Genomic DNA, 24888 nt, shown 5'->3' with positions numbered 1-24888 from the left:
AATATTAACTGAGTAGTGAATGACAGTTATAGCATGGCAGAGCAGCTTTCTGTGTGTGTATTTTTGAGGAGGGGCTGGGGATGAAATATGTAGTAGAAGTGCTGGTTGATCATATCAGCTCTTCAGAACTTTCCACCTCATCTTCACTAGAAAAAAATATATGAAAAACGCCCAGCAAAGTAATCCCATTGCAAATAAAAGATGCCCCTTGCTAATCTGAAGGGGTAGTTGGCTGCCTTGCAAAAACGTCGCGTGTTTTGGCAAAGTTAGGAGCTTTGGCTTAGGAAGATCCATGTTTGGAATAACAGGGTGTGTTGCAAGTCAAGATTCAGGTATCTTGGCAGAGCTGTATGCATAATCTGGCATGATGCCTGTCTGCACTGTGCCTAGCTGTAGCAAGTGCTAAAGTCCCTTGTGAACAATATATGAATTTCATTTTGGAGGAGAAGAAAAAAAAAAAGAGGAGGAGGGAAGAGAGAGCCAGGATTTATTTTAACATTTAACAGATGTAAAAAAAAAAAAAAAAAAAAAAGTATCAAGAAGGAAAATATTTCTATGAGGCATTCTCTGTGAAAATTCTGCAACTTCTTGTTGCAAAGCTCTTTATCGCTTGGATTGGCTGATTTCCAAAGCATCAAGGCTAGGAATTGAAGGACTGAATATAATCAGTGGTGATACATTTTAACCATATAAAACATTCTCTGCTTCCAAAGCCTCCGGTGTCTCTAGCAAGCAGTGCAACAGCTCCTTGCTCCTGGACTCCAGACGGGGGAAATATTGGATCAGAATGGTAAGAAGCTGTTTAGTTTTCACCAGATCTAGATCAATACTTTGAAAATAATGTTTAAAAGCTGTTGAAGAAATTAGTAGGGAGCAGTATTTAAACCAAATAACCAATGTATAAGATACAGTGGCATTATAAATGTGTTGCTGGAAGAGATCAGCAAAGCAAGTTGGTGACAAATATCTTTGGCACTGAACGTGCTGTGCAGCTTATATAAAATCTTAAAATCTGAAAACACTGCTGACTAAAATTTGATGTAAAATGTTAGCCTGCCTAATGGCTCCTTTGCAAGAGGACAACTGCATTAGCTTTTATTATAATTTTGTGTTAGTAACCACTGACACAGATGTTATACGTATGAATATAAATAAAAACCTATGCCAATTGCTTATGCAGGCTGTATGTTTGTTTTCTTTTTTTTTTTTTTTTTTTTTTTTTTAGGAAGAAACAGAGATGCTCTGTAGATTTCTTTGTGACTTTGAGAGCCATAAGGGCTTTATTTTTCTGGGTTTTCCCTCTGTGAAGATCTGTTAGTTACCTTGTGTTTCTCTACTGTAATTGCTGGGTGGGATAAATAACCAAGTAAAACTTTTTTAGGACAGTGATTTTATTCTAAGTAACAATATAAATATTAAAATAATAGAGGTAGATTATAAAATACAGAAATGTAAAATTTGAAATTATTGTAAATCAATGCCAATGCTATTAGAAGTTTAAACAATGCCTGGAGATGCAATAAAAACATTTATTAGCAGTTTTCTAGGTATTAAACATTTGGTGGGGGAAGGCAAATCTTGGGAGTGTTTATTGTGTGCGTTACGGGCAAGAGTCATTCTCAAGACTGGGCTTGATGCATATTTCAATAAGAAAAAACAATCTCCTGTATGGGAAGTCAGCCATTCATTTTAAGTGCATACCAGAGTCCAAGAATAAATTGATTATGAAATTACAGCACATCAGAGTGAAAAGAAAACAAATTACTAAATAAGTCTGAAGAGCACTGAAATATGCTTACTTGACAGCCCAGCTGATGTGTGGGAAATTATTCTTTTTGTGATTCAAATGGAAGAGGAGAATTTTAGAAGAGCAGCTATGGGAATTTGAAAAGTGTACAGCAGATGTGAACCTGTCTGATTTGGTATTTTTCATTTTTCTCATGTATTTATTGTTGCTCAGCAGTATGAAAATTAGAATGTAAGAACTAAAACTATCACTGATGCTTTTTGACCTTTTTCTATACTAACTGATTTCACAGGGTGGTAAGAAATACAATACAAAAGTGAATTATAGTAGAGTAAATTATGTTATCTTGGGCCATATTTTCCAGGTTATGACTGTAAACACAATTCATGCACTAAAGACTTGTACTTTCCTTTTCAATATGCAACATAGATGAGGAAATCTATAACTGAACGGAGACCAGACTGTAAGCTTCTTAAAAGTTTCAGTGTGAATCTAAGAATTGTGATTTACTGATTTATTTATTTATTTTCTTGACCAAAAATGCCCAATATGTTGAGTATCCAGTAAATACTGCTATGGTACTGAAGAGACTTATAAACAATGTTATTTGTTATCAGAAAACAATGTGCTCATAGTTGATGGTATCTTGTACCTACATTCTGGTACTGGAAAATACTGGAGACAGGAGAGCTGGTTGCCTTTTCCTGTTGTAAACACTGAACTTAACGAATAATAAATGAGGCTATATAAACATTCCAGGTGTGTGATTCCCTAGTTTCTATGTAAGTCAAATGTAGAGGTCCTTCAGTTACAGAAAATGAGGGAAAACATATCCTTCCGGAAACAATAGCACACATATATTTCCATGGTGTATTTGCTCTGGTAAAGTTTAAGCCAAAGTAAACTTTCCTTGCGTCCTGATTGACATGGATGAATTAGATGCCTTGGGAACTGACTGTACTAGTTCTCTATTTCTTTTAATTTTGATTGTCTGGACAAGGGTCTTGCTTATGGCGCTGAGGAAAAAGCAACCCCTTTCCCACACTACCGGAAAAGAACCCTTGGTAGTAACCACCTATATAACAAATGGCACAGCTAGTCCAAATGGCAGTTTCTTTCTTAGATTCTTAAAATGATACGCTTTCTTTCAGAGTGCAGATTCTTAATGGGTCTTACAGAGGTCAGAGTTGCAAACTGTCAAATGCTTCAGATAACTAGGTTTGTTTATTCAAAGTATGTTTCCTATTAAGTCTAAGGAACAAAAGTAATATTGCAAAACATGTACCAGCCTTAGCTGAAAAATTGGAAGGTCACTGCACTGCTAACTTCTAGGGAAGTAACATCTAGGATTGGTGCAGGAGATGCTGAGCGCAGCAAACTTTGTGTCTTGTTGCTAATGCAAAATCTAAAAAACTTACTCAACGGTTGGATGCAGCGTTCCTCTAATATACCTAGAAATGAATTTAGATTAAATACTTTTAATCTCAATGACTAAATAGAACTCTGATAATCCTGAAGCCTGAAAATGTAATCCTCTATTTAGAGAGACTTACTGTAAATATAAAAATAAGAAACTATGTATAGAGAAGGGAATAAGAAGAATGCAGCTTTGTATCTACTATGAAGTTGGCTCAAGATTTGGTAATATCCTCAGGTTTTACTGTTTTGTTTTTTCCTTTGTTCTTCTGCCACCTCCTCAGCAAAAAATAGTGTTTGTTCATTCAGGAGTGGCTCTCATAATGCTACTTCTGAAAAAGCATTGAAGGATTTGGTCAAAAAGAAGCAATCTGATATTCTGCTAATTGTTTATTCAGCTTGAGATCACTTTGAGCAAGAGGGTTGGAGCAGATGATCTCCAGAGGTCCTTTCCAACCCTGATGACTTTGTGATTCTGTGAAATACTATTTTAAGGGATACAGTGTGGAAGCAGTACAGCTGTGTGAAAGCATGGATTGTGTGCATGTTTATTAGTAACTTACATGCCTCAACCAGTTTTTGGCACGTTTTTGTTTAGGTGATATGCCATAACTGTGCGGCAGGCTGTTCACCTCACCAGTAACTCTGTGCACCATACGTAAAGTGAAATGCACCCTTGCATTTCATAAGATCCTTAGATCTTGTTTTTGAAGGGGAGGGATAAGGTACCGGCTCTAATCTTTAATCAAAGCATAATGCTGAAGTATCTCCCAGTATATAGTTGAGTTTATTTATAAAAAAAAAATGAGCTTATGTTTTGAAATCTCAACATCCTTGTTTATGGACCCTGGATACTTTCAGTGAAAAAAATATGAAAGGAAGCAAAACTTATGCAAGGATTCTCAAAGTTTTTTTTTTTTTTTTGAGGCAGATTTCCTTTTCGTTCACTACCAATATACTCTGAGGTTTTGCTCGCTGAAATCCGTGCTTTAAATTTGCCATTACACTGGCAATGCACCTTACAATCAGTTGCTTTTAGGAAGCTGTAAATTATTTGCTGTGGTTTACATAATGTATTAGCATGCCTGCTGCATCTGTGTTGAAGACAGGCTTTTATTCCTTCATCCGTATGACAGATAAGGAAACTATGGAAAAGGAATGTTTTTAGTCTTAGTCTGTCCTGCTGGCTGGGAAAGTCAAGGTCCAGGAAAATGAAGGCGGGGGAAAAGGTCAGTTTGCTCTCTCGATGAAATAATTAATGGGAGCAGCTCCCTGAGAAATAGAGCTAAAGTAAGAATATGGCTAGATAATATGTATTTTCCTGCTTCTAGTTCATGTTCATATTAGAACATCTGCAGTAACATTTTAAAATTCCAGGCCAAAATTCTGTTGTGCACATATCTTGTGACTGATCCTTTGCTGCACATGTTATTATGAAGTTTATGAGCAATTAAGAATAACTGCTCTAAAAGATTCGGGTTGAGACTCACTGTAGACCTTCTACGTAAAACTTTTGTGATAAGACAAAAGAGTGCTAGTAACTTTATACCCATGTGATAATGTGCAGGTGCAGGAGGAGCCAGCTATGAAGTTGTGCACTGAAGGATACATTTCTAGTGCTTGTGCAGGGAGCGTGCTGTGGTCTAGACTGAGGCTGGATCGTGTGTGGCAGCAGGAGACAGTGCACAGCTTGATTGGATTTCCAGGCTTGCTCTAGTGCATAGAGCAGTGATGGGAATGTACCATACCTAATGGAAGTCTCTTGCACTTCAATCTGCTGTAAATCTCAGTTATTTAAAGAAAATGTTCTTAACCTGTCTAACAATGTTGTTATGTCACCTGAGGATGCAGCTTCAGAGTCAGGCCTATCATATCATCTGGTAATGAAGTAGAGAACTTGGAGATGAGCGTTATCTACTCCCCATAAACAGCGCCAGGCGTTGCACCTCTCCTTTGCTCGCCCAGACACACCTCAGGTGCATGACGGAGGCTTTTGCATGTATGAAGATTTTGGAATCTCTCGCAGGAGAGGGAGGGTAGCCACTGGTGTAGACCTTTATTCAGCTGAAGAGGGTCGATAAATCTTGTGGTGAAAACCACTGCACTTCTGCTTCTAGTCCCACATAGTAGGATGGCTTTACTAGTACTCATGGCCTTAATTCAATAGTGCTAACCTTTTGGGTAGGTCAGAGATATTCAGAGACCGCATGTTGCAGCCCTTTCTCCCCGTATGATGGGATGTGGCCTTCATCGCATGACTTCAATGTGATTGTCCTCCCGTTCGTGGGATAGGAGACAGTGCATGTGTGTCAGGCTACCAGGCTAGGGACTGCTGACGTGGTCCTTCCAATGTGTGGGCATAAACATGTCCGGTAACGGGGAACCTTTCATTTTGTCTATATAATGATCAAAATGGCGTTTGATCATGTGATAACTAAGGCTGAAGATTCATTTGGGAAAAATGGCAAGAGGAAGGGTGCTGTAGGACTGCACCTCTGATTTAACTTCTTCCCTGGCAACACTTCTAATACTTTTTGTTCTGGTCTTTCCCATTCAGAAGAGAAAATCTGTGTAAGGTGATACAGATTTCATCAGCATTAATTCTGGAGAGAAAGCTACTGAAGATCTGGAAGTATTTATACTTGATTTGGCCCAAGCCTGCCATCTGAGTCACTGGGTCCTGTATAACCAAAGAGCTGTCACTGAGGCACTGAGGCTTGCCATTCGTTCAAGTAAGAAGAAGAAAGATCTTTCACTGAAATCAAAATTTAGGTCAGAAAAAAAGAAATGTTTCTCATCTTTTTTTTTTTACTCTTTTATTTGGAGAAATGGAAAGGACTGATTTTTGGAGAACACTGAAAAACTCCATGATGAGAAGCTCCCACAAGTCAATTAGGCTTTGCTAGATTCTTTTCATACTGCACAAAACTTGTATGTATTACCTTAATTTTCTCATTTTTCTTTTTTTAGGATTGTCTAAAGTGATAGGAATGTTAAAAAGAAACCTATTTTGTGCTGGTGTTCATTTCACTGTTACGGAGAATCAGTCACAAAAGCAGCACTTCTATCTAATAATTCTTTTACTACAGCCTAGGTAAGGAGAAAATTGGTTTCCTTGCACATGCAGAGCATGAGAAAATGGGTTGTATGTGAGGGATAAATACAATGAACTAGGGATGCCACAGGCAGAATGTATTTGGGTCTTTTGCTAGCATCTCTTTGCTACAAAAGTGATCATGAAATGATCCTAAAAATGCTGGTAGCTAGCTGTTTCCTCTCAGTGCACTTGGGGCTGGTTGTGGACTGCGTATCCTCTGTCCCTCCGTGCCAGTTCTGGTGCTGTGGCCAGTGGGTGAGGGGGACTCGGCTCTTTTCCAGCTGCACCTCAGGCACACTTTCTGTTTTGAAGTCATTCATGTGTTTGTCATCTAAAGCTAATGGCTCAGGTTGAGCTCCCAACAAGTTGCAGAAGAGCTTGGGAGATTTAATCCTGGGAGAATCTTTTGTCTTAATGATTCTAGTGGATTTGAAGGTTTTAGAGTAAAAGTTGGCAGATAATTGTTGTATTGCTAGGTACAGGAAAGGAGGTGGACATTATTTTGGGTGAAGTGTTTGTTGGAGGGAAAAAATACTAGAAAACTTGGTAGTTATGGCTGTGGTTGTGGATGGATTGAGAACACCTGCAGAACCTGGCAGTAGCAGGGTTTGCAGTGTGCAGTTGCAGAAAACCATTTTTTGTTCTTGCTTTAAAAAACAAAACAAAATCGGGTTGCCTTCATAGGATTAATATCGATGTACCTATACCAAATGTGTACTTTGGTATTTATCTTCACATAAGCAGCAGTACTGCAGTCTAATAGGGCACATGCATGTATAGTTAAGTGATTGGAAAAAGTAAACAAATTTAACACCATATCAGGAAAAGCATGACCGCAGAACTGCTTGGAACGGTGACAAATGCAAACAATCTATCTGAAGATACTATTTTTGATGCTAGAAAACATGGAATTTGATTGTATTATAGAAGGAAGTTTGTTATATGATATTTTGGAATTTGTAAACATATGACTTTGAGTTATCTTAATGCATGTAGTCTTTCTTGTTTTGCTTATATATCACCAATTCCCCCTAAATGCTTTATCTCTTCTCTAAATTTACTAATTAAGTTGGCTTCACTGTTGATTGGAGTCCCTTTGTAATAAAAGGAAATTTTAAAAATATTTGTAGAAGAATCTACAGGTTAGATAAAGGTTGAAAGACTGCTAATGCACGTTGATGTAAAATGACCTTAGCAGTCTTACTATTTGTAGCAACCTTATGACTGCTTTAGTGCAAGCTTATGGAAACAGTGCATTTGCTGTGGATCACTTTAGCAGTCCAAAAAGAGTGAAATCCTTCCTATTATCTGTGTCAGTGGTGGTAGTGGTGGGGGAGCACGTTATATGCCTCCTGCCAGTGATGGAGAGGGAGTAGAGGTATTGGTCGGGGACAGTGTAATTAAATGCTTGTAGGTACAAGATACCTGCAAGATGCTGCTTGAGAAAGCACTTAATAAAAATGGATTATTATAGGGGGAAAAAAATTACTTTGGAATGAGAGCAAATTTTACTAATTTACCAGTGCTGTAGAGGTTTTCTAAGTAGTTTGTTTCCTACTTATAAAGCAGTATTGTTTCTAATCACCTTTGTATCTTCAGAAAGGAATTTTAGATCAAACTATGTTTTGGTATACAGTACTGGAATTTCAATACAGATCTAATACAGACCGCTATTGTCAAGGTTTTTTCATAGATTAAAATTCAGTTGCTTTTTGCAGAAGTAAGGGAACTATCAAAACTTTCGAAAGTCACAGGTTTTCCTGTTTATCTACTACATTTCAGAGTATACAAATGGTTGCCACAGTTATCCAGACTGCACCCGTGTTTCTTTGAAAGTGTCCAAAAAAGGCGACAATATTAATCCCCCCCCCCCCCCCCCCGCTAATCACTATCCTATTTAGAAAGTCCAGGAGTGACTCAGACACCAAAACTGAAGAGAGTGAAGTGGTTTCTTAGGGCTAAATCTTTACAAGAGCTTACGTACAGGGTTTGGTGTGTTACGACACACCATAATCACACGGGAGCTGCTTAGGATGGCTGAGGACGCCCAGGGCATTGGTCCTGGCTGGGAACTGCTGGCCAGGGGCCCCCTGCCCAGGTTGGTGCTCACCCCCTGCCTTGTTCCCCCATTCCCTGCCTTTCCCAGCCTCCTGCCGCTCATGAGGATTTTGCTTTGCTAAGAGATTGCTATGTAACGTTTTGCTCGCAGGCCTAGCTGAAGAAGGACAGTGGGGAAATAGGTGGTGAAAATGAATTCACACGGCAGTCTATCCTGGGGAGGTTTCACAGGAGCTAGCAAATGGCTTTGTTCGACTATTACTTAAACAAACCCCCAACAGTGCAGTCCATGTCACTGTAAACGAGAATTGGAGTTAACCCATTGTTCTCTGTTTTAGGCTCTGATTTTCTTTGCTGTAAACGTTGCTACTAAGTAAGAATTGCGTTGGACTATTGTAATTGTCTTTGCTTGTGCTATATCTGAGATAACATATTAACTGGAGTTTTACATGTAGTTGAATATTCTTGCAGGTTTCGTTGTGAGCTCCAACAGCAAAATGAGTGTTTGAAGGCCTATTTCAATATTATAAATATGACTAAAAATGAAAAATAAAATTGGAATGGTGTGAAATTAAGTACTGAAGCTGTTTGAGAGCCAAAGGAAGCCTCCTTTCAGCTGGAGGGTTATTTGAGCAGAGTGCTTAATAGGCCTTGAATTTGATCGGTTTTCCATTTTGGTGTTAGAAGTGTGACTCCCAGTTATACTAAGGCCCCTTTATAGTCTTCAGTAGTGACTTGTGAGGTTACAGATAATTCACTTTCCTTTATGTCGTTTGTTGCGGTGTAAGCAGGTTTAATGACACTTTTAACAAAACCAGAGCTTTTTAATTCAGTTACCTTCTAGACTATAATGATCTTTGCTTCTTTGCAGTCAGTTACTGTGTTGCAGAAATTTAGAGGTGCTTCATGCAGTAAGTGTGTGTAGGTGTCACCCCCAGTCCCCCTGTACTGGGGGACCAGAGACAAGGCTCGATGCAGAGGAAGCGGAGAGGACGCTTGCTGTGTCACCCCCTTGGCCTCTCAGCATGGGCACGTGCACGCACAGGCAGGTGCACCCACGTTCTGGCGCATGCAGTATTTCTCTTCCCTTCAGTTTTACAGCGTCATTAATGAATAGGAGGGCTTCAGCTTCCACTTCTGCTTTAGGTTTTGGCATCAAATTTTGCATAGAAAACAGGGCAGAGATTTTGACCTAAATGACATCATAGCAATTGGAGGAAGGGGAGGGTAGATCAGTTTGTATTAATTTCGGAGAGAGATCTCGACCAAAGTTCTGTTAGGTTTAAGAGCATTCATAACCGCAGCGTACATAACGATCTTCTTTCAAATAGGTGCTGTTGGTTTAATGGCCGAAGTGAAACCTACAGCTCAATATGGCAGACTTGCAGAATGCAGATAGGGAAATCCTATGCTGAGCTCAAACATGTCTCATTTTTAGTAGTGCCGTGTGTGTTTTCTGTTGAGCCTCTGATCTCAGGCTGTTTTGTACGTGTGCGTGTGTGTATTTTTAAATTAAAAGCGTTACTTCTGAACGTAGTGTTCTCCAGGGAAGTGGTTGCGGGGCATGGAAAACCATGCTTTGTTTTAAATTTTTACTACCTTTAGGGCCTGACACTCACTAGGCTGCAATGAGGAGCATCTCATTTATTGTGTTATAAACACTCTTCTATCTTAAATTCCAAAATAGTTGTTTCCTGGAGGAGGCTTGGAATGTACACTGATGTACCTGACAGTTAATTAAAATTCAGCGTTGTTTGTTCTTGCTTAAATTAGTGGAGAAAAGCTTCGAGGAAACACCATAGAGAATAACATTCTGAGGATTTCAAATTATTTTGAAAGATGAAAATTCCCATGACTCCCTTCCTTTAAAAGCTGAAACGTAATTCAGATGCATCTTCACCACCTGTCACTACCTGTCACTTTTTCTTTTTGCATTTTTAGAGTAGTTTCTCTCTCTCTTTCTCTCATGAATAAATAAAAGGAGTGAACTGTTATTATTTCATATTTTCTTAGCAGGTTGTTTACTGAATTCTAGTTTGGGAACTACATGCACCTACTACATCTGTTAAAGCATTGTAACCCTCCCCGGCAAATGCATATCCGGTGGGAGTCCAATCATTTCATTATTGGAGTCCAATCGTTTCATCAAGTTTCACCAGGAATTGACCAGTGTTGTTGTACAGACCAGTGAAAAACATGCGTAATAGGTTTTGTTTGTAAGCAACTGGAATCACTGCTTAGCCAGCCAATATTATTTTCTTTCTCATGCACGCAGCCTCCCACACGCAGAAAGATGCAAAAACTAGTATAAAAATAAGTTTTAAGCTATGGCAATTAGGTCTCCAGATGTCTGATTCCTTGGTTTAGAAAACTGCACAAGAGCTTATCTGTTGCTGGAATAAAAGTGATTTAGATAGACCAAAAGCTCTTTCATGATTGCCCATCTGCCAGGGTGCGCATTTCACTTTTCTTGTGGTAAATAAGATTTCAGAGTAATTCTTTAAATCACTGCTGCGCAGCTCATTACAGAGATCTCATGCTTGCTAATACTGACAAATGGAAGGCGCAAAAGACAGGCAAAGCCCGTGGAGCACCATACTGGGCTTGCAAGGCAGCAAGTCCATCATGTGGGCGGGTAGCGCAGTGGATTTATGCAGGATATTAACCACTTGACCCGTGCCATTTCCCTGCTGCCCTTTATAGAAATGCAGTGATACATACTGAGGGGGATGGGAAGGGGAATTTTCCAAGCCTCCTTGTTGGGTTTCTGCCAGTACTTTCCCCTGTAAGTCAGATGCTCAGATTTTGAGCTGTCCTTTCACATTATGTTCTCTAGTACAGTGGAGAAGATTAATGCTTGTGCTTATGTAGGCAGATATCTCTAGTTTAAATGCTCAAATTTAGAGTCTTACCTTGTTCAAATTTTTGAAAAGTCGCTTCCCCTTGACTCTGACAAGTTGTGGGTACTGACGTGTTTGCAAGTCATGCCCTTTCTATACTTTGTGCTGAAGTCACAGCTCACTGACTAATGCTCCCAAAACTGTGGCTTGACTCCTCCATGCTTCCCTAGGGGATGTAATCAAAGCTGCTACACTGAGGACACCTGGAAGTTGTGCAACTCTTAAAAGTGTAAATGTAAATTTCAGACCCTAATTTTAAGCAGGCAAATTTGATCATTTTGCCCTTGGTTACCCAGGAAACCAATTAATTGCTATGCATTTGCTTCAGCACTCTGTATGCAGCTTTTACAACATTTTATTATCATTTTTCTTTTTTTATGTCTTTAGCTAGTGTTTGTAGAAAGGATTGGCTTGACAGCTCTGGCAAATGAAATAGTCTGCCTGCCCACGGAATATGCGCTCCCTAGACAGTGGCAGTGCAAACTTCCTCCTGCTGTTTTGTCAGGGTGCCACAACTGTTCTTGAGGTGGCGGGGGGGGGGGGGGGGGGGGAAGAGAGCTGGAGGAGGAGGTAGAGTCCTCCTGTCATCAAGTCTTTCTCCCCAGAACGTATGTACATTGCCAGGGAGAGTGACCTGTATTTTCCTTCCACTGTATAAAGCAGTTCAGCTAAAAATGGTATAAACTCAAGCTCTGGAAATGTACCTCCAGCCTGCAAGCACGTCATCAAGAGCGCAACCTTGATCCCAGTGCCGCGTTGCAGTTGGCACTGACGACCAATGAGCTCATGAACTAAGCAGAGTTTTCGTTGCTCAGAGCTGAGGCAGACAGATTTCCAGAGAGTCCTGGTGCTGAAGCCTTCAGCAAAAACTGCTGGGTTGATATTTGCAAATTAGAAGTGAAAGTGGGAAATCTAGGACTTTACTCTAAAATGTTAAAATTAGAGCCCATTGTACTTCACTTTCCAGATGCTAATCAGAATATAGCTCTAAACTTACGAACCTTTTCAGTGTCTAGATTCAAGATTCATTGCTACTTTTAGTGTTACTATAAGAAATTCACGGTGTATTAATGTAACTGTAATTGTGCTATCAGTGTCGATCTCAATGTACATGTTGTATCTTTAAATGAGAAGCTGAGCGAGTGCATAGGAGAAAATGCCAAACATCTCATTCGTCATTTGAATTAGTATATAGTCTTCCTACCTGAGGAATTAGTACTTCAGAAGGTAAGGAACAGTATGGTTGGCTGTCACAATGCATATTAGGGGCTCTTAAGTTTTCAGAAGAAATAGTCTGGAAAAGAATTCCATAGTGGATTGTTATATTTGCAAGTGTGAGGCGGATGTATCTGTTACGGGGACGGTAGAATGCATTTAATAAATTAAGAGTGAGACCCAGCTTTATAGGACTGTAGAAGTTTCCATTTTTGAAAATCGTTTCAAACCTTACTTTATTGTGGTGCTACTTGACTTCTTTCATTTATTTATTTATTTTTAGTCAAAATATTATTCTTTCTCTTTGAATAACTCTAACTTTTACATAGCTGGTTCTGTTGTCCCATAATCATGGCCTGGTAAACTCTGAAATACTCGTGGAAGTGATGTAGATCGTATGGTCTTGCCACCAAGGTTGTTTGCCCACTGCAAATCCACCTCAAACCTGAACAAGGCAGAAAGGAACTAGATAGCACAAGAAAGCTGTTGAATTACAGAGGAGACTAAACTCTTACTCTGTTGAAGCTGGCCAAGGAAAGAGCCAGACGTTGCCCAGCTGCAGTGTAGTGCTTGTGTATTTGTTTCCTCTCTGTGCTTGCTCTCGGAGAGATATTTTACCTAGGTTATTTAGTTGTAAGATGATCATAGCAGTTATCCTCCCTGTGTAATTTATCAGTTGCTAATTCTGTTTAGGAGGAAGATTTAAAACTGGGGTCTTCTCAAGCTTCCAGTGGGGCTAGTGGGACCTTTCCATTCACCTTAGTCGTATACATAGGGACTTCCGTGCCAGTAATTTAGCTGCGTTCAGTGGGACTTGCTTCACTGACTGACACCAAGTGTATGAGTTGTTCTGTTTACCAAGACTCATGCAAATCTTTGAGAATTATACCAACTCAGGGAGCTCAAAACCTGTCCTTCTTAGTTATTTTTTTCAGTACTTTTTGTTACAATCACAGGCTATTCAAAACAAGTGGAAACCAACTTATAGCCTGTTAAAGGCTAAATAGAGAAAATTCTGAGGACTGGACTTGTCCTCAGGTAGCTATGGGGTATTTCTAGAATAAATAGACCTTCCATTACTACTTGTGAAAGAGGAGCAGGCTATATAACAAAAATACATGGGACCTTTTTGCATTTATTCTTTGAGACTTGTTTGCATTGCTGCGTATATATAAGATATATCCATATGAAATTACATAAATCAATAAACATAAGAGCTTTTTTTTTTAAGCCAAATGGGCATTACTTTTCTTAATAACCCCAATTCTTAAAATAAAAAGCAAGTAGCAAAATTGAAATGCTGTCTTCATAAATCTAGTGCACTTGGTATCTGGAAGCTGTGCATTGGCATAGGGCACAATGCAGCGCATGGGACTGGAGAGATCCAAGGTTTCATACGATAATGCAGAAAAAACGTATGCCTCTGAAAGCTGGGACTAATAGGTTACTTAGGTGGGCTTAGATTGATAGTATTAATTTTCTGATAAATTAAATTGAATGTTCTTTGCATCACTTCAGATAGTGATGATGCTGGCATTTTTTACGCTGGAGCCAGTTTTCTAAATTCCTGTTGGTACTGTTTGTATGTAGCTTTTGCTGTTGTTTTTATTAAGGTCATTAATTTTAATAAACCCAAGCAACACGAGTATTTTAATACTGTCACAAATCCAAGTACAAATGACCTTAAGTTTTTAAAGATATATGTAAAGGAGTGTCTGAGTCTCTCCCTCCCCCTTCATATGCCATAAATAAAATGTACTGAAAATGTATTGAATAGCCCAAGGGTTTTTGTTAAGTAATATATCTCCTTTGTAATGGTGACTAGATAAAGCAGACAGATGAATGTTAATCCTCACTCTACACCGAAGCGCGAGAGGAGAGAAACCTTGAAAAAGTCCTTCAGAATAGATATACCAAGGCAAGTGTCCTGGTTGGTGCGAGTTCAGGCACATAAAAGCTTAACATACTAAGACATGAATGCAGAGTGTATTTGTGCACTCTTATTGTGGTAAATGCAAGATAGTTCGTCTTAACCCACAGTGAAAAGGGTTACATTGCCTTCAACTGCATACAAATGGTTAGTATAGCTTGCTTGGTCGATGTGTTTTAATTTAGATAGGTACCGAATCTCATCATATGGCCATTTTTCACTTTTCACATAAGTTGTCCTAACATTTTATCGCTCAGCAACGATAAAAGTTCCCTAAGCAGGACTGGCTGAGCCCCCTTGTCCACTTGGGCCAGCCCTTGTGCAATACAGCAACCTGCCTGCGTTTGAAAGGTTTGTCCTCAGCATTCACCCCTAAAAACTGCCATCGCTGAGTCTGTCTTTCCGTGCAGACTTTGAGGGACCAGCAGCAGCAGTAAAACTCCCCCTCCCTCGCCTTCTCCAGCACTGTATTTGCCTCTTTCTGGGGGATGTGGGTGCTCTGGGTGCTGCGAGGCCAGGGACTCCCTGCAGTGGTGGGGCTGGGCTTGGCCACCCGGGCCTGTCCCTCCACCCTGAGGGTGCAGGGCCCCTGGGGCCGCCATGGCAGCCCCAGCCCTGAGTGAGGGAAGTCGGGTACAGCCCAGGGGGCCATGCAGGGGCAGGGCTGTGGTGGGGCTGGAGCTGGCACTGTTGCAGCATCGCGGGGCAGTGACGGACGGCCCCAGGCTGGGCCGAGGTGGGGCTGGGGCTGGAGGTGTTGGGGGACAGGGAGGCTGGGCAGGACCTGAAAACACCCTCAGGGTGCTGACATGGCTCGCACCGCAGGGGCGTTTCCTCGGTCCTGTGTGTGCAGTCAGCTCTTGCGCGCCTCGAAACTACTGAAGTCCAGCGGGAAGAGAAGTGGTGCACGTGAGGGCTCAGGGTGACATGCGTTCACCACTGGCATTCCTCTTGCGGGTGTTATTAATGTTGAGCAAGTAGTGGATATTACAGCAGCGCTGCTCAGGCATACCAGCCGGACGTGCTAAGCCAGGAGTGCTCCGGCCAAATAGCCGGCTAGTCGGGTATGCTGTCCCTGACCGGGGCCTGGTGGAGAGGGAGCAGAGCAAAGCTGATGGCTGGGATCTCCAGGGCCGGAGTCGGTGTCTTGGCTTCACTAGCTCCCAAGGGTTGGATTTTGTTCTGTTTTTTCTTTCGTGACTGAGTCCAGCCTGTTCAAATCCAGGTTAACTTTTAGCATCTCCAGAGCCCTATGGCAAGGAGTTTTGTAACTCAGCAGAGCGTTAAGTGAGAGAGGACCTTGTGCTGTTCATGTCGAACGTGCCACCTAACCGATTTAATGCTCTTTAATGTTTTTATTGACAGTGAATAACTGTTTCCAAGTCATCTTTTCCATGTCAGCTATGAATTTATAGTTCTGTGACTTTCCTCCCTTAGTCATATGTTTTCCAAGATGAAGACTTCCAGTATATTTAATCTTTCTTTATACAGAAGCATTGTAGACTTAGATCACCCGTTTTGCCCTTCTCTGTGCCTCTTCCAGCTGTTCTGTGATGTTTGAGAAGAGAGGACCTTGACTTTCAAGCTGTGGGCACGCTGTGAATTTATACATTTGTGTAAAACAATTTTCACTGGTGGTCGTTCCTTTCTTAGTAATTCAGGTTTCTTCTTTGACCTCTGTACACTAAGTCGATTTTTCCACAGAGCTATCTACTATAACTGTGATCTTGCTCACAAATGGTAATACTCAGTATAGAGCCAATTTTGAGGCAAATGAAGTTAGGAGAATTTTTCCTTACGTGCACTGTGTTATATGTGCCTGTATTGGATTTTCGCTGCCATTTTGTTATCTAGTCACTCAGCATCAATGGGTCCCACTACTGTTTCTTGCCTTTGGCTTCACTGTACTAATCTGTGCAACTTTGTGTCGTCAGTGAACTTGATCTCCCCACTAAAATAAGGGGGAACTTTTCACAAAGAAAATGAGCAATGAGAGCAGTAATGAACGTAAACATTCAACGTGCTTTTGATAATGTTGATGAAAGGAGATCTTAATATTAGAAAATTATGACTATATTTGACTTTTCAGTGATGCACTGGTATAACTTTATGGATTTATTTCTGAATTTTAATCCTTGAAACACAAAGATAAAAGCGCTATAGAGATGATTTTAGCTGGGTAGCCCTTTTATAATGTCTAGCTTAACAACAGTGGTTCTCCTAGCTCAAAATCTTAAGAACTCTATAGATTAAAAAATTTACTTCCATCTTTAACCAGCTCCCTAAAGCTCTGTGCATATTTGGATTGAGATTAAGAATGGAAATTATAGCCCTGAGGGAGGCTGAAACAAAAGCGGGAAATCCTCCATAGTCCTGGCACTCACAGTTTCTGTGCTATCTGAATGTATCTGTGTTATCTTTATTAACTAAGTCGATCTGAAATATTAATAGAATTCAAACAAGGCTGGTAGTTTAAGTAGACTGTTACAGCAGGAAGAGCACTCAGTGTAGCATCTGAAGAGGAGCGGAAACTCTCTTTACCTTCTTAAACAACACCAGGGAAAGAAATACCTCAGAAGAGGGGAGGTCTTCCTTGTAATCAGCAGGGAAGGGCATGTTCTGCTTTAATAATTGACTAGTATTTCAAGGTGAGGTATGACAGTTTTTTGTAAGGTATCATGGGTGGAGTAAGCCATAATAGGTTATTCATTATGGCCATGGGCTGGCACCGGCTGAAACTATGGAAAGTTTCAGAGTGCATGCTGTAAATGAAGACAATCCACAACGATGCAAAAATAGATAGAAGTTGCTTCTGCTGTTCTATCTGTTTTTGGCACCCTCCCGTATTCTTAGGGGACTTTGATGTTGTTTTCTGACACTTCTGACAGCAGTCAAAAGATTTTGTACAACATACTGAAGTCTCCCTGGCTTTTTTGAGTGAAGGTGTTGGGGCATGCTACAAAGTCGAAATGCATCTTTGTTCTCCAGTACAAAGATATCTTTTCAAAGATGAGGCAGGGAAGTTGCTGAAACTGAGGGAGGATCAGTGAGCAGTAGCAAAAAGATGATATGGCTGCAGAAAAAAAGAAAAGAGAAATATACTGCCACTGCTATATGAAAAGATTGTTTTTTATTGCTTGGATGTACTAGACACTTGGAGGGAAAAAAGCTAAAATGAATTTGAGCATAACTTTATTATAGAAGGGGTGAATGAATATCAGATGCAGTATGGCAGTTTCTGTTCCTTATGCTCTCTGCTTCCAGCATCCAGGCCATGGAGAGTGAATGTAAGCAGTGTAGTTACTACGACAGCTCTGGAGCACTCGCTCTGCTTGGCAGATGTAAACCTGAGTCTTTAGGCCTCTTGCTTGATTTGCCTGTAGGTCAGCATATCGTTTTCAGAGGAAATCGGCATCAAAACTCATGCTTTGGTGGTAGTGGTCTTTTCATATTTCTAGAAGTAGTTCATTCAGTTCTTCTCTCTTATTGTTATGTGTCACTCTGCTTGGTGAGCTCTAACTTAATTCTTCCTTTCCTGTTCTCCTTTACCCCGTAGACCCTAAACCATAGATTTCTCTTCTCTCACAGATGCTGAAAAGGGCAGTTTTGATCCTATAACATTACATCAACAGAACCACCTTCCTGATTTTTCTGGCTATGTGTACCTTGGAGAAATAATAAAGATTAAAAAAAAAAATTGTTAGCACTAGCTGCTACAGACAGCCCACTATCTGCCAGCTCTGTTTTAATTGCCTTGTACAATAAGCCAAGATTGCTGTTGAGAAAAGTGGCCTTAAACAACTTCTGCACCCTCATTATCTTTGGCTGCCTTGGGAATGCCATCAGCTAGTGAGCATTAATCCATTTTGATGGCGTCCGTGTTGCCCTGTAGCCATTGCAGCTCTCAGAATAATGACGGTGCAGGGCCATGCTGGCCAGCAATTTCTGTCCCTATCTTGCCACAAGACTGTGGCCCAGTTTACCTACGCATTAGGAATCCTCCTTGAAGTAGCTCTGCTGCCTAGCTGAAGGACGGCAGTACATAGATGCTTGAAAGAGTATAGTTTTGTTTCTCAAAAAGAATACTGTCCAAACTATTAGTTACAAGATTTTAAACAACTGTTTGATCTCATGCTGTGTTCTGTGCTCTACTTATCTCAGGCAAACTAAGTGGAAGATGTCAGCAAAATTTTTCAGACAGCGTTCTTTTGGTTTTCCTTTGTTTCCCCCCCCCCCTCCTTTTTTTTTCCTCCTAGATAATTTCTTCTTTCTCACAAAATTGTTGGAGGTCTTCATTTGAGTCAAGACATTTACCTGGATACTTTTTCAGCTTTCTGCTGGAAGAATTGCAGTTGTCTAGCAGAGAATGGAACATTGGCGATTTCTCCCATTGATTGTTCTAGAGTCAGAAACTCAGGGATGTTTTTTGTTGAAGGGCCCGCATAATCATTTATGGTCCCTGAGCCCATTCTTACCTAGTTAAGAGCTCAAATAAATTTCCATAGTTGCCATCTACAACGTAATTTGGACAGCTACAAAACATCAGAAAGCAAATATATTAATTTCTGCAGGTATAGCAAATAGGTTCTGTGTCCTCGGGGCGATCTCTGGATAAGCGAGAGCATATTTATTGAATTTGTAAATTGCTAGGTAATTTCTTTCATTGGGAACTACAGTGGCTTAGATAAAGACTGATAATTTTTTCTCCTTGTGTTTAAAAACACAGTTTCTCTGCTTCATCTATGCTAATCCAGAGATCAATCTAAAGTAATCAGGTGAAACTGTTGAGTTTCATAATATTTTCCAAAGTATTTCAGTTTATTACAAAATGATTAGTGGGTAGTTGAGATAGCTCCATTAGTTTATTTTCCACTATACCTATTATTTTGTTTCTGTGAGGACTAGGGTGAAAGCTATGTGAGAGAAATACATCAGAATGACTTGTTTGAAAAGATTTTTATCTTTACTAAAAAACTTGTAGAAGTTGTCAACCATGGATGAACTAAGATGAAGAAGTGCCAAATTCTGTTTATATTAGCGCAGATTTTGAAGAAACTGGTTAACTTGGCGAAGAAACTGCCTTCATGGTTTCTTGTTTAGTTCACTTTTTCTCAGTAAAAGTGTAGCAGCTGAGCAGAGAGCTAATCTTCAGAAACAAATCCATCTTTGCAGTCGTAGTAGATGCAGTGAGATGTCTTGCCCTTTGGTGTGTCCCCTAGAGGAGCATAACTGTCATAAAAAGGACAAAATCTAGAACTGCTTAACGTTGTGAAAGGGGCATTCAGGACTGGCACAGAAGAAAAGGATAAAGAGAATTGTAAATCTGTGTAAAAGTCTTAGCAACAACGCAAAATCAAAATGTCATATCTCCTTGTTAATAGGGTAATATGTGAATGTAATAGAGTAATATGTGCATATTTAATAAGGCACCAGATGCTTTGAATCATCTGTTAAATTTTGATCGACCATTTTGTATTCAAGATATAGATCAAACTGATGACTTTACGCCATATCTAACATATAGATAATGTTTCTTTATGTATTTAGCATAATCTCAAAGTGAGATCAGGAGGCTGGTCTAATAGAGCACCTCTCACACTGGAGAAGGGCTTGAGCTATGAGGTTGCCACCTGGCCATATATTCTAAGCGTGCCAAAATGAATGTGGTATCTGCAGTTTTCTCATTGGCAATATCTGAATTTGGACTCAGGGAAGTGAATCAGCTTTGGCTTTGGCTCATATCTAATTATGTCTTTAAGTCTCTAGGGAACTGGAGTTTTCATAGCCAGACCAAATGAACTAAGGAAAAGGCAAAGGTTTTAAATATTGAAGTACATATTGTCCCTGGAAAAGGTTATGTTGAACAAATGACTGTTATGTGTTTATAGCCTGCATTTTAATACCCCCTGAAACAGAAAGGTTATAGCTTTATGATTTGAAAGAAATTTATCACATTTCTATTCAAAGTGAATTTTTGGCTTTTGCAATACAAAAATAATTACGCATGCTTTTTGAAGATTGAGTTAAGTCTTGCTACCTTAAAAATCTGTGGCAAAATTGCTATTATCCACAGTGATTGGTTCAAAGCCAATAGCAAATTCAGTACAAAAAGCAGGGGGAGGGAGGGTGAAAGGCAGGAGCAGGTGAGAGATTTGCCAGTATAAAAACGAGGAACGTGAGAAATGGATTAGAAGATCATGGTTGGTATGATGACTTAAATCTGTCCTGGGAGTCTGCTAGCGTTAGTTTATCTCATCAGGGCTGGTGGATCTTTAGCGGAAAAGCACATCATTTCAGAGAAACTCTCTCTAGTAACCACTTAGTAAGCAGTAACAATTATGACTCATTTGATAAGCATATTGCAAAGCATTTAACATTTTTAGTGATATAACATCTTGGCGTGTTTATAGACATTTATGTCTGTAATGCATGTGTATGCACGTATTTGTCTCAAAGGTGCTGTGAAATTCTGTCCTTTATCACCTGTTCTGAAGATCCCTGCTGTACGTTTGAGAGTTAGGTTTGAGTGGGGTCTAACATTAAAGTTCTGTGCATCTTCTCCACATTTCCCTACTATAGAAAAAGTATGTTTGTCCAACTGATCATTCAACTCTATTTGTGAAATCATTTCTTAGTAGAAAGTGGCAAAGTTGAAAGTTGTTTGGACAGCCCTGATGCTCTGCAGAATTGTGATGGATGGTCTGTAGCTGACCCACTGAAATGTGTTAAATATTTTTGTTTATTTCACTTTATTGCACTTGCAATTTGATAGTAAATAAGCATGGTTTTCTATTAGAGCTTTTGAAGTTTGGCAGTATTTTTAGTGACCCAGAAAGTTTGGGAACTGCTGTTTTGTGCCTTTGTAATAAAGTGACGTTTGCCCAGACATAAGCTTTATAGAACATATGTGTATATTTCTTATGAATGCCAGCAAAAATCTATTGATTTGCTTCGCTGGCATTAGTTCAGTATGTGTCCAGCAAAAAAAAAAGAAAACTTTTTTACAGCTTGTGGAGCAATGCTTTCTTTAGGGTTTGTTTGTTTTCTGTTTTTTTTTTTTTTTTTTGGTAGAAATCACCTAGTAGAGTAGTATGAGAATAAATAGCTGATGCTTAAAATTAAAATCTATGTGGAAATGAAAATGGAGTATTAACCAGCTGATAATATGAGCACATACCCAGTCCCTCATATAGCTTTTTACCATAATTCTGTCTTGTGTGATATTGTACACTATCTCAGAAGGACAGAATCAAAATACTTAGTTTTGAATGTGCTCTGGAAGAAGCACATATATAGTATATACATATCACTGGACATTTTAGTAATTTTCTTTATAAATGGCTAGAGTTCATTACTCATGAGTTGTAGTCTGTCCATATGTATTGCTTAAAATCATCCTGGTTAAAAGGTTATGTATTCAGAAACAAAATGCTTACCTAATTTTATTTAAATTTTCTTTATTGTTTTACCAGAATACACAATAAACACTGTGTTTGTTTTTATTCTTGTGATATACCTTCAACCTTCAGCAGTGTATACAAATACTAGTTAGACTCTAAATTTATATTGGTAAGTGTGATTCCGATGTGCTTTACCTTTATTGCTTTCAGGAAAAAACTTAAAGCACCAGTTAATATAATATGGTCTACATACCTCAGATTACTTCCAAAATGCCTGCAATTATTTACCAGTCCTACTCTCTGAGCAAATAACAAAAATCTGTATTCTGAGACCTCTGTAATTTTTTTTAATATGAAAATTTCTGACAACCTGGAAGATGAACTTCAGGCGTCTATGTGTTTTTATAAACCTAACAAATGGCTACTTTTTTTGAGAGAGAGCACTCCTAATAAAATACTATTGTCCAGAATTAGGACTTTATTTTTAGACTGGTAATGAGACTCAGGTCCTGAGCCTGGGATTTCCCAGATAAATCTTTCCGGAACCTTTTGCTGTAATAGGGTTTTGCTGTTTAACTGACCTAAAGTTGCGCTTTATTTTGCAGTTTTGAAAGAACTTTTATAGCATTTTGAATATAAACCTGTGCCAGAACAATTTTATTTGGTTGGTAGTCTGCTGTAAGTCTTATATACCAAATACTTTGATTTCCTTTCCTCCAAAAAGAGTATTCTTTTACAGTGAAGTGTACTGTCAAAAAAAAGCCTAAGAAAAATATTTAGACTTTACAGTAAAATGAATGGTGATGATGTTTAGTGACATTCTTTGGCATACAGTTGCGTTTTCCCATAACTTTCTCTGAAACATCATCATTTCTATCACTGAGGTGCGATACACCTCCTCTCCTTTCAGGAACATTGAAACATCAGTGAGAGATGGATGCCTCCCCCATGTCAAATTGCTGTGTTGCAAGATTTAGTATTTTGTATTCAAGGTCTGTCTTCATCTCTCTTAACAGTTTTTTGCCTTTATCGGGATTCTCTATTACAGAACTGAGAATAAGAGAACAGAACTTCACAGTAGCTTCGTTCCATGTTTTGGTTTATGCAATGATTAAAAAGTCCAAATTGGCAATGATTAAAAAAAATCTGTTGTGATTAACAACTGGTTTAAAAACGTTCATAATACAAGAGGCGATCTCGCAAGGGCCAGGACACTTGATGGTTTCGATGGGAACAGCCATACAATTGTATAGTTTTCTACCACAGCAGTTATAGTTCTCTGATACCATATTTAATCATTAAGACTTCTGTCCTCTCGAGCTGAGACTTTTTTGGTCGAGACTTTGTGTGAATGTGTGTAAACATGTATATTCAGGTGTGTGCATCTCTCTCCTTCCTAATAACTTCTAAGTCCATTGGTTGACTTGAACAATATGTAATAAAAAGGTGGAGGTCTCCAAGAGATTTTAAACTCCTACAGATGCTGTGGAAAATTGATAATGGATTGAAGAAAGTAGTGGTCCAAGTGAGAGGATGGCTGCAGTACAGATTACATTTTACTTAGTGCCAGAGTATCAGCATTGGAATGTATTATGTGAGGGGGCTCTGTTTTAGCTGAATTTTCAATATCTTAGGCACAAAAAACAATCAAAGACAAGACAGAAAATATAGGAAGCAAAACTGATGTTTTGAATGTATATTCAGTCAGTTATGATGTTGATAGATTATCCTTACCTGTAAGGTGGTGGAAACTATGACTGAAAAAAGGTAGAATATTTCTGATGTAAACAGAGTAAGGAAAACTTAAGTATTTTGATTAGATAATAGACCAATGGGAAATGAGCCCAAGTCAGTCCAGTAATACTGTAACAACATTATTAGACTAAGAAAAGAGTAGGACAGAAGCCTTTTCTGCAAAGGCAACGTATGAGAAAAGCAAGGCAGAGAAACAAAACCTAACGAAAGGCTGTAAACTGGGACACCTTCATACCCCAGCAAAGCAGAGGGATTCTAATCTTATGAGTGTGGTGCAAAGGCAGCGCAGGAAAGACTAGCAGCGGGGAACGTTTTCACTGGTGAAAGAAGTAGCAGGAGATTCCAGCGAGAGTTGGAAAAGTTAAGCAGAGCCCAGTAGTTTTGCATTCTGCTAGTGCAAAAACTTGGTTGTAGCGCTCTTGAGAAACCTAATCTCTTTGACCCTACAGAAGCTAGAAGTTGGTGATGCTGTTCTTCTGTCCTTCCCTCCAAATGTCTGTTATCGCTCACTGGTTTTGAACCCTGGCATGCCTTCTGTGGGCTCCTCTGCGCTGTGGGAAGAGAAACAGGGAAAATGGCAGAATGAGGAATACAGTGGGGACTCGTTAGGGGGAGCGTAGCAATAGTGATGAATATTTTGCTGCTAAGTGGAGCAGGGAAGGAGGAGAGGGCAATTGTAGTTGGCACAGTGAAAGAAGAGGACATCCATAAATAATTTACTTTGGGTAAATTCCTTGCTTCTCTTCTCTTTTTCTCCTGCATGCGTGATGGTGTGGGTGAACTCCATTACAGGTAGGAAAAATAATCCTACAGCAATGAGGCACGATGAGAACACTGTAACAGATCCCGTGTAAAAGGAGATTATAGTAGAGAAAGGTTCTCAAGAAAACAGAAGATTGGAGATCTTGAAGGTCTGTTACTGTTTGTTTCTTGATGACTTTTCTTGGTTTTCACATTTTTGTTTGCTTGTTTCCATGGTCGAGTGCTAACAGATTCACACTCATTGTAAATAGTCTACTCCCCAGTGTTCTTCTTGCTGTGCTTCAGGGAAAGCTTTCTGACCGAATGTTTCTGAACTGTAAGAGTCATTATTAACAATCACCGATAATTATTGATAGCTAGAATCAGACATTCCAGTCATTGAAAACTTTGAAAAAGTAATTAATTCTTCCTTATGTAAATTGTTCCTGCTTTACCAGGAGGTGCTTTCATTTAAAAAAAAAAAAAAAAAAAACCCTAAAAGCTGATCCCTTCTGAGGGCCATTCCAGATCATAGTTGGAGAGAAGTGAGCAGGACAGAGCCCCTGATCTCCCGTAGAGGGTGAACTGCCTTTGAGGGGGCAGCTGTGGGAGGGGATACTCCCAACCTG

The 24888-nt window shown here is 39.5% G+C and overlaps 1 protein-coding gene across 4 annotated transcripts in view; it reads left to right on the top strand.

Annotated features, from left to right (window-relative positions):
• The window catches only part of PLD5 (phospholipase D family member 5), a 189903-nt gene that overhangs the window by 34982 nt on the left and 130033 nt on the right, over window positions 1-24888 (top strand). For 2 of the 4 annotated variants that reach the window (XM_068939284.1, XM_068939287.1), the window contains exon 1: window positions 660-790. The exons of the other annotated variants lie outside the window; for them this stretch is intronic. In XM_068939284.1, the coding sequence (XP_068795385.1) occupies window positions 788-790 (3 nt within the window). In that variant the 5' untranslated portion in view covers window positions 660-787. Of the gene's footprint in view, window positions 1-659; window positions 791-24888 lie in introns of those variants that run through there. 4 annotated transcript variants of the gene reach the window in all.

The sequence above is a fragment of the Struthio camelus genome, chromosome 3, assembly GCF_040807025.1.
Source record: "Struthio camelus isolate bStrCam1 chromosome 3, bStrCam1.hap1, whole genome shotgun sequence".
Lineage (NCBI taxonomy): Eukaryota > Metazoa > Chordata > Aves > Struthioniformes > Struthionidae > Struthio > Struthio camelus.
Note: the sequence above shows the minus strand (reverse complement) of the source record. Positions and strands in the feature narration are given on the sequence as shown.